Source organism: Myxocyprinus asiaticus, chromosome 17 (assembly GCF_019703515.2).
Source record: "Myxocyprinus asiaticus isolate MX2 ecotype Aquarium Trade chromosome 17, UBuf_Myxa_2, whole genome shotgun sequence".
Lineage (NCBI taxonomy): Eukaryota > Metazoa > Chordata > Actinopteri > Cypriniformes > Catostomidae > Myxocyprinus > Myxocyprinus asiaticus.
Genome location: NC_059360.1, coordinates 32,488,491 through 32,498,422, shown reverse-complemented (window position 1 = coordinate 32,498,422; position 9,932 = coordinate 32,488,491). Strand labels below are relative to the sequence as shown.

General features: G+C 38.6%; 1 protein-coding gene across 2 annotated transcripts; it reads left to right on the top strand.

The window, feature by feature from the left end:
- The first annotated feature begins 3,435 nt into the window (after nucleotides 1-3,435).
- LOC127455560 (fibroblast growth factor-binding protein 1-like) lies at nucleotides 3,436-5,171 on the top strand. Of its 2 annotated transcripts, none has more exons than XM_051723560.1 (2): nucleotides 3,436-3,547; nucleotides 3,973-5,171. In XM_051723560.1, the coding sequence occupies exon 2, from the start codon at nucleotides 4,061-4,063 to the stop codon at nucleotides 4,742-4,744; it is 684 nt and encodes a 227-aa protein (XP_051579520.1). In that variant the 5' UTR covers nucleotides 3,436-3,547; nucleotides 3,973-4,060; the 3' UTR covers nucleotides 4,745-5,171. The 2 variants fall into 2 exon arrangements, with proteins under 2 accessions (XP_051579520.1, XP_051579521.1); XM_051723561.1 differs by lacking the exon at nucleotides 3,436-3,547 and adding an exon at nucleotides 3,635-3,780.
- The last annotated feature ends 4,761 nt before the right edge of the window (nucleotides 5,172-9,932 follow it).

Sequence of the window (9,932 nt, the reverse complement as noted above, 5' to 3'; positions counted from 1 at the left end):
AGTAAATTCAAGGGTGTTGTTGTAGAATTCTGTGCTGAATTCAAATGGTTTCCACTTCTCATGTCGTGCTTCTCACTGATTCTCGCAAAGCTGCGAGTTTAAGAGCTCGAGGTTTAAGAGCTTTGTGCTCGCGCTGCTTTCCATTGAGCCGTATCCATCTACAGAGCCATACAGGTGCATTAGCCGAGGTTGTGCCTCCACCTGTGTATTTGACGCTGCTAAACCAGACACTTCAGATGCATCACTAGACTTCAAAATCAGATGAACCGCAGAACAAATGCGTACAAACCCGTATAATTGAGAACCAACTGATATACTCCAAGTCTAGATAAATGTTTTAATGCAAAGAGGATCTTGAAGAGAGATTTGATTATTATGACTGGAAAACACCCCCCCACTGTAACCTAATGCCCCTCTCTCTACTAATTTGCTCTCAGCTCCCATAGCATCCTTTGAACACCCCATGGGGGTACCGCCCCTGTTGAGAACCCCAGCACTAGAGTCTGTTCTCACTTCATTTTCAAACGTTTGAACAAAACATTCAAATCTTTGATTTTGTTCAGTCATCTTCACTCTTCACACATTCACACTTTTGTCCCATAATTGATATACAGCAAAGTGCCCAAAAACTCTTGTTTTTTATCCACTCACATTACTCTCCTTTCAACTCACAGCAATTGGCATCACAGGAAACACATTCTGCTGGTTTGAGTCTTACCTCACAGGTAGAACCTTCAAGGTGTCTTGAAGGGGAGCTGTGTCCAAGTCTCACCGACTAACCACTGGGGTATCTCAGGGTTCAGTGCTTGGGCCCCTTCTCTTCTCCATTTACATAACATCACTCGGATCTGTCATTAAGGCACATGGCTTTTCCCATCATTGCTATGCTGATGACATGCAACTCTACCTCTCGTTCCAGCCTGACTATCTTATAATTGCTGCACGGATCTCAGCCTGCCTGGCGGACATTTTGTGTTGGATGAAAGAACACAAACTCCAACTCAACCCAGCAAAAACCGATCTTCTCATTTTTACAGCTAGCCCAGCAGTTCATCATAAGTTTTCCATTCAACTAGACCCATCAACAATTACACCAACCAGGACAGCCAGAAATCTCTGAGTTATATTTGACGATCCGTTGAACTTCACAGACCACATTGCAAGAACAGCCCAATCATGCAGATTTGAGCCAATAACATTAGGAAGATCTTCCTATCTGAGCATGCTACACGAATCCTTGTCCAGGCCCTTGTTGTATCTAGACTAGACTACTGTAATGCTTTTCTGGCAGGACTTCCTGCATGCACAGTCAAACCTCTGCAACTGATCCAGAACGCAGCAGCACAATTGGTCTTTAACAAGCCCAAAAGCGCATGTCACGTCTCTTTTCATCAAACTGCACTGGTTGCCAATGGTAGCTTGCATCAAATTCAAGGCATTGATGCTTGCCTACAGAACAACCACTGGCCACGCACCTCCCTATCTACACTCACTACTTCAAGTCTTAAGCCCTCCAGAAGCTTAAGATCAGCGGGTGAGCGGCGCCTCAAGGTACCATTTCACAGAGACACAAAAATCACTTTCCCGGACCTTCACTTCATCCGTTCCTCGCTGGTGGAATGACCTTCCAAACCCCACATGAGCAGCTGATTCTCTAGCCACCTTCAAACATCTAAAGACGCATCTCTTTTGCAAGCACTTGACTCAATCCCACTAATCCTCTTCTTCTCAACTAAAAATAAATAAATTCTAAATTCATTCTTGTTCACACTGTCTCTCACCTTCCTCTCTACTTGTGCTTTTCAAAGCATTCTGCAACTTTGTATTACAGCACTTCTCTTATTACCGTCACCTTAGGATGAATCGCTTTTACTCCTCATTTGTAAGTTGCTTTGGATAAAAGTGTCTGCTAAATGAATTAAAGTAAAATGTAATTGTAAACATTGTTATTCAGCCATCTCTGTCATGTGTTGTTCTGCTTGAGTACGTCAGGGAGTTTTTTTTTTTTTTGGCTCACTTCTGCTGACAATTTTATTCCCAAACTCTAGCTAAATAAACACACATGCACACAAATATAGGGTGAATTTATTAAAATATGTTTACTTTTTATCTCATTATCAAAAAGTGGCCAAATTTACCTGAATTCACCTTTACAGAGGACATCACCACCACCAGCAGAGGGAGATGTTGCTCCTATGATCATGACAGGCTGCTCAAAAATCCAAAAACCCATGAGTGGCATGCTTCCAGACTCTTAACAAGAACAAATTCTTTAAGCTCAGAAGCCCTCACACACGCCCCATATTCTTACCATGCACAATTCAAACCATTTTATTAAACTTCAATATGAACTATGCAGAGTATTTCAGGGCCGTGTTTCATACCCAAAACGTTGTTTTCTTCTCAATGGCATTCATGAGTCACTTGACCATGAGAAGGCTACTTATGCATACTTCATAAAAATGCTTATGTACTTAGACATTTAATATTTTTATTTTATTTTATGTAATTTAACTAAATTTAGCCCATAACTTCAGCAAAGCTGGTGCACTACATGTCTATTCAGCCCTTAAAATCAAAAGAAGATTTAAGCAGGTTTAAGCTTTTGCTTATCTTTGATTCAGTGAACTGCAGCAGCCTCCACTTAATACTCATAATTTTTCCTCAAGACACAATTTGGTGCACTTAACTGCTCGTGTCCAGCACATTGCCTCAGAGTACAACATGTAATTCCCAAAAGCTCCTCACACATTTAGAGTTTGGAATGAATCCAAACTGCTTGTGAGGCTCGTATGACTTACCAGTGTCTGCTGTGGGTCAACAGTTGGGGTTCAGTTGGTATGGAGACAAAACTGATTTGATCAAGAATTTGCATGAACAGAGCAGAAACCGCAGAGCATGACCCGGCTAAAGGGATGGTTTAGGATGCAGGATTAGAGAGCGTTTTGCCATATATACGTAAGCCTAGACAAATAACACAAATGTGTGTGCACACAAAAAAGTCTCCAGAGGTGTTTTTTTAAACTAAATGAAAAAATAAAAAGGCATTCTCTGGGAATTTCGGGGCGCTCACTCATACCAAGAGAGAGGGAATAAATGAAAAATAAAAAAAAAACAAGTACAAAGATAAGATAATGTTGTTTGATGTTTTTTTTAACATTATAGTAATTAACAGACTTTCAAAATCTTTCTCCTTTGAAAGTGTTCCAATTATTTGTTATTTGTTTTATGTTTGTAAACAACAACACAAAAATGACACTTTAGTTTCTCTGTTTACCCAGGACACAGAGTCCTTCGGATAGAAGGAAGTGAGAGAAGAGAGAGTGGGAGAAGACAAAAGAGTGAAGGGAAGGGATGGGTTGAGGGGTGTCCATTTGTCATTAGACAAGGAGGGAGGGACCAGATTCTGGGAGGTTTTGGATACCCTATTGATGCCCCCCTCCCCCTTTCTTTATCCCTCGATTCTATCCTTTATTTCTCCCCCCTCTTTTCTTATCCTTCTCTGCAAACTTTTCTTCCTCGCAGTCCTGAAGGAACACTCGACTTGGTAAGTAAAATTCACTGGGAGAAATGCGAAATATTACACTTTAGAGGTCGGTTTTGTGAAAACAGGTGGATAAGTGGTACAAATGGAGGGGAATGTTTGTTTCTGCCTATTACAGTTGTTAAGGAGGGTCGAACAGTGTGGGATTTGATTATGGTGCATATCATCAGGCATTTGTCCTGATAAATGGATGAATGCACACACATTCACTTGAACACACACCACAGCCAGAAGAGGTTGGTTTTTAATGCAAACACACTGCTGTGATGTCACGTTTATCGCTTATAGACTGTTGTTTGCTGGGGGGGGGGGATGAATGAGGAATACATTTCACATCATTTGGGACATTATGTTTACTTCTATGTCAAATATTAAAGCTCCAGACATCTACCTCATGCATTAACGTGTTTTCCTCTCCATCTCTGCAGGTTTTTGTGTCTCTTCTTTGTACTGAGGATCCTGTGTATACCCTGAACCAGGGATTTCTTTCTTCCTATAACTCTCATCCATACAGCCATGCGAGGGCGGAGTCTGTTCTTCATCTTTTCCCTCCTCTCCCTCCTCCTGTCATTTTCAGAGGCAAAAAAGAAGTCCAAGCAGCATTCAGATGCAGTGACTGGGTCAGATAGTACGCCAGACAAAGCCTCACTGGGATCAGGTCAGCTGAGCACTAAGGGTGGGCATCGCTGCACCTGGGAGACATTGGAGAGAGGAGCCAACATTCTGCTCCAGGTGAGCTGCTCTGCCCCTGGGGAAGAGGGGCTCAAACTTCCCTACACATGTCAGTTTGCTGGAAAACCTCAGGAATGCACCGTGTATAGCACTCAGTCCTCTCAGTATTGGAAACAGGTGGTAAGCAAACTGAAGAAACGCAAGAACGCTTGTGAGGGCGAGAAAGTCCTGAAAACTCGCCTGTGTAAGAAAGCACCCAGTGCGTCTCACATGAAACTCACGGAGAGAAGCGGGGAAGAAACGACCACGCACGTGAGCGAGGGAATGAGAGAAGATATCAAACGGAAAACAGATGCTCCTGCAAGGAAAGGAAAAGAAGTAGAGAAAGAGAAGGAAGAGGAGGTGAAGAAAGAGGAGGATGAGGGAGTACTGAATGATGGATTCTCAGACATGGAGCCCGCCTTGAGCTACTGTGGAGAGGGATGGCATTCAATCTGTAGTTTCTTTGTCAAGTTTTTTGATGGTTAAAAAAATATCTTGCTTTTCGGAACCCAGTGGAGGATAAAACTGAAGGCTAAAATGCACGTGACGAGGGGGGAAAAGACACTGTAAGGTCACAAAAAAGTTAGTCTACACCCTGTCAACATCATGGATAAAAACAGCCAAGTTGTAAAGAGGAAGAAAAACAGATGCAGAGAAAGTAGCTTGTGTGTAATATTTAACAATCACACTAATTGCATTGATTATTATCTTACACAAACTGTATAACTTTTATATTTTAACTAATCTTAAATTAATATCTTTTTTTAGATATGAATAAATTGTAATTTGTATTACACATATAACATTTGACAGTTTACTTTTGTACTCATTTTCAAAATTATTGTATTTTTTAAAATGTTGTATATTATTATTGCAAAAGCATTAATAATAATTAATAAAACTAAATAATTGAGATATGCATTTATTTTAAATCAGAATTTTAGATAACGTTCGTATAATTCATTTTATATGATGCATGGCAGAAAAACACGGTATCATTCATCACACATAGATTGTGGTGCTTTATACAGCTGAATAAGAGGATAAAAAGTCCTTATGCAACGCTGACCTCACACGCTCTTCACATACATACATACATACCTCTTATACATACATATGTGTGTGTGTGTGTGTTTGCCTGTAAGATCTATTCAGACAGCAGTAACAGCCTTCAGACAGCAGTAATGTAACACTCAGCATCAATACCCCTCTTACTGTATCAGTGGTCTAAAATGACTGTTTCCTGAGTCACAGAAAAAAGGAGCACACACACAATTGCTCAAATCAGTGTCTGCCATTTAAAGGAATAGTTCACCCAAAAATAAACATTTGCTGATAATTTACTCACCCTCAGGCCATCCAAGATGTATCTGAGTTTCTTTCTTCATCAAAACAGAATTTAAGACTTTTAGGATTTCATTTCAGGCCTCCTCCTCTAAACAATGCAAGTGAATGTACTCCATTTTTTGACAGTCCAAAATGCATATTTAGGGTGCATCAAAATAATCCACACGACTCCAGTCGACAAATAAAGTTCTTCTAAATAAATGTTCGCTTCCATACATCTCTGTGACGCACGCTCATGAGAGGGATGACGTAAGCTCGTTGGTAAGGTCACGCGTCATGTGGAGGAGGAGTCAGGAAGCGCGTCATTGTTTACAAGAGAAACTTGCACAGAGCACAAACCAAGAAGCGTTCACAAACCAAAACAGTCCAAAACAATTTCAAAATAATCTAAAATAAAATAAAAAATTATTTCCAAATAAAAAAAATAAAAAAAAACAATGACGCGCTTCCTGACTCCTCCTCCACGTGACGCGTGACCTTACCAACGAGCTTACATCATCCCTCTCATGAGCGCACGTCACAGAAATGTACGGAAGCGAACATTTGTAGTTAAAAAGTATACAAGTATTGTTTTGTTTCTCAAAATAATCGTTTGCGTTCAGAAGAAATGTATTTGTCGACTGGAGTCATGTGGATTATTTTGATGCACCCTAAATATGCATTTTGGACCATCAAAAAATGGAGTACATTCACTTGCATTGTTTAAAGGAGGAGGCCTGAAATGAAATCCTAAAAGTCTTAAATTCTGTTTTGATGAAGAAACTCAGATACATCTTGGATGGCCTGAGGGTGAGTAAATTATCAGCAAATTTTCATTTTTGGGTGAACTATTCCTTCAAGTGAGAATCTACGGAAGCCCTGAACCGCACTGTTAAAAGTTTTTTTTCACTATGTGAATTTTTTTTTAGGTGTCTTTGTGCCTTTCTGAGCCTATGTCCTACAAAAAAAAACAACAACAAAAAAAAAACAAATTCTCAAAAAAAACAAAAAAAACTTTTTTTTTTCTCTCTCTCCAAAAATTATTTTTTTTCTCTCCAAATTTTTTTTTCTTGCTAGCTAACAATTAGCATATGGTACCAGCCGCGGTCACCAGGTGCCACTAACAGTAAGCATGAAATCTTGTACTTAAGGTGACAGATGACAGCTGTAGTACTTGATCTGTTTATTTTTACTGTTGTAAAATACAAAAGGAATGTTTCGCAAATCTTAATCAAGGAAAGAAACACACTGCATATAATGTTTGAGAGTCTACTAATACGTCAGACCCCACAATTAAATTAATATACCTTAGGTTGTTATGTTTCATATGGCATTCATTGCCACTGGTGAAGTGTGACCAGTGTTGTATAAAGTATCCATTTGTCATACTTCAGTAAAAGTAAATATAACTTCATGGAAATTGACTCAAGTAAAAGTTAAAGTAGCTCATGAGAAAACGACTTAGAAGTAAAAGTATTAAAGTAACTGATATGAAATGTACTAAAGTATCAAAAGTACAGGTAAATTGCATAAATTACGGAACAGTTCATTAAACCCATGGCAATTTATTTGGTTGGTGGTGCTCATCATTTACTCGCCCTCATGCCATCCCAGATGTGTATGACTTTCTTTCATCTGCAGAATGCAAACAAAGATTTTAGAAGAATATTTCAGCTCTATAAGTTAATTCAATGCAAGTGAATGGTGGCCAGACATTTCAATCTACAAAAAGCACATTAAGGGAGCATAAAGTTATCCATACTACTACAGTAGTTCAATCCATGTCCTCTGTAGCAATTCAGTTGGTTTTGGGTGAAAACAAACCAAACTAACTCATTTTCACTGTATATCTTGCCATTGCAATCTCTAGGCACGATAATCATTTCAAGCTTCATTTCACTTTCTAGTGCTTGATGCATGCACAGAGCCCTATAGGAGGTGGCGCTATAGGAAGTGTAACCAAACTTGAAATCCTGATCGCCAAGAAGACTTGCTAATATAAACATTTATAGTCAAAAAAGGAGTGATATTTTTGTCTATTCTCACTCAAAAACCAAATTCATCTGTTCAGAAGACATTGATGAAACCACTGGAGTCTTATGGATTACTCTTATGCTGCATTTATGTAAGCCACCATTCACTTACATTAAATTGACCTACATATATATTCTTCTGAAAATCCTTTTTTGTTTGTGTTCTGCAATAAAAAAAAAATTAATCATACACATCTTGGATCGAATGAGGGTGAGAAAATTATGAGAGAATTTTCATTTTTAAACGAACCTTTAAATGGTACATTCAAGTCACATCAGAATGATTATATTTATGGGATTATGGGGCCAATAAGCAACCACCCAGCAACCAACCAGAACACCCTGGCAACTGCATAGCAATGTGCTGAAACACAATTAAAACAACTTAACAGCATAGCAACAACCTGACAACCACCTAGAACACCCTGTCAACTGCAAAGCAATGTGCAAAAAACACAGAAAACAACTTAGCAACAGCATAGTAACAATCTGGCAACCACATACTGCAGCAATGCGCCAAAACACACAGCAGAGATCACCTTGATAACTGCATAGCATGCCCTAGCAACCATCCAGAAAACCCTAGTTACCACATACTGTAGCATAAATGTGCTACAAAGCAAATATAACACTTTAGCAACCACCAGAAACTAGTTTTGCTATGGCAAAGACCATTCACATCTTCATAAAATATAAAAATAAATATTGTTGGACATTTTCATGAGCGCTGGTAATCATTCATACACATCATATCTTGTTTAAATGTAAACGCATGTGATTGACTTTTATATGAACAGGTCTCCTGGAAAGGCGGGAGACTGATCGCACATAACTTCATTATTTCACAGCTTTCATAATGATTAAGCCTAAACTTACTAATTTAATTATTAAAAAAAATAAAAAATAAAAAAAAAACCTCACAAGAAGTTTCTTGTCTTCCCCAGAGGAGACAGAGGATGTGTTCCAAGTCGCTTGTGATTTTTATTCAGATTCATGATTCGCAAAATGAATCATTCAGACCACTTTTTGAATCTTTTTGTTCAGTTCAAAGGCATCAAATTTAAAAGATTCGACTCAAATGATTCTTTCAACGAATCACACATCACTATAGCCGATCTGCATGCATTTTTGCATGTACTGCTGTTATTTTTTTGCGGTGTTCAGTCACAAAAGTAACGAAAGGCTCTGGAGAAATTTAGTGGAGTAAAAGTATCAATTTTCTCTTCAAAATGTAGTAAAGTGAAAGTAAAAGTCCAAAGAAATATTTATACTCAAGTAAAAGTACAAATATAAAAAACAAACTGTACTTTAGTACAGTAACGAAGTATTTGTACTTCGTTACTATACACCTCTGGGTGTGACAATGGGAGTTCTTTCTGGTATTTTTATGACTAACCACCGGGAATATTGATGCTGCTATTGATATTGTGCTTTTTTAATTTGTTGGCCCATGTAAACGCACTAGATAGATGTCTTTTACCGTTACGACACCTCTAGCTCTGTTTTCAGTACTGTGTTTAAAGGGATGACTCATGTTAGAGTTGCCCAATTCAATGAACTCTTTGGAGCAATGCGTCAGTTTCAACCACGGCACCGTGTCGAGTTAAAGGAAGATGCAGGGCTGCTTGAGGAAATGTTGCATGCTTCGTGTTCAATCATCGTCTGGCTGTCTGGTTATCCCTTGGTCTGTTAAATGAGAGGAAGCACTAAGAACTTTGCATCTCTTAAATATTGCAACATAGGCAATGCCTGTCCTTTTGTTGTGATGTGTGTACAACTGGTAATGTTAATGTTGTTGTAAGTAATATTATAATTTCTGGATGAATAAAATAATGCATACATTGACGAAACGTTTAACAAAAGTAAAGTCTTGCAGACTTATTTACGTTGGAGCTACGTCACAATCGAAGCTCGACAATATGAACCATGAATTAGGCCTACAGGTGAAAATGAAAAGATTTGCAAAGCAAATCGTTATATCTTTTTTTTTTTTTTTGCGATTAACATTTTTTATTGATTCAACCATTAAATATAATTAACAGAAAACACATATACAGAATCAATATACTACCCCCAAAATTTTTACATCTAAATGGATCAGGGAAATTGGACGGTAACTTTTACACTCGCTTGGATCTTTGTCCTTTTTAAGAATCAGACTGATCCGGGCTTGTGTCATGGTTGGTGGAAGCTTTCCATTCTTTAATGATTCAGTATAAACTTCTAGCAAAATTGGAGCCAGTTCTGGAGCATAAGATTTGAAAAACTCATCAGCAAAGCCGTCAGGCCCCGGAGACTTGCCTGTAGGTAAGGCC

What these genes read in the sequence shown, in the direction of transcription:
- LOC127455560 (XM_051723560.1), top strand. Translation starts at nt 4,061, where the DNA reads ATGCGAGGGCGGAGTCTGTTCTTCATCTTTTCCCTCCTCTCCCTCCTC.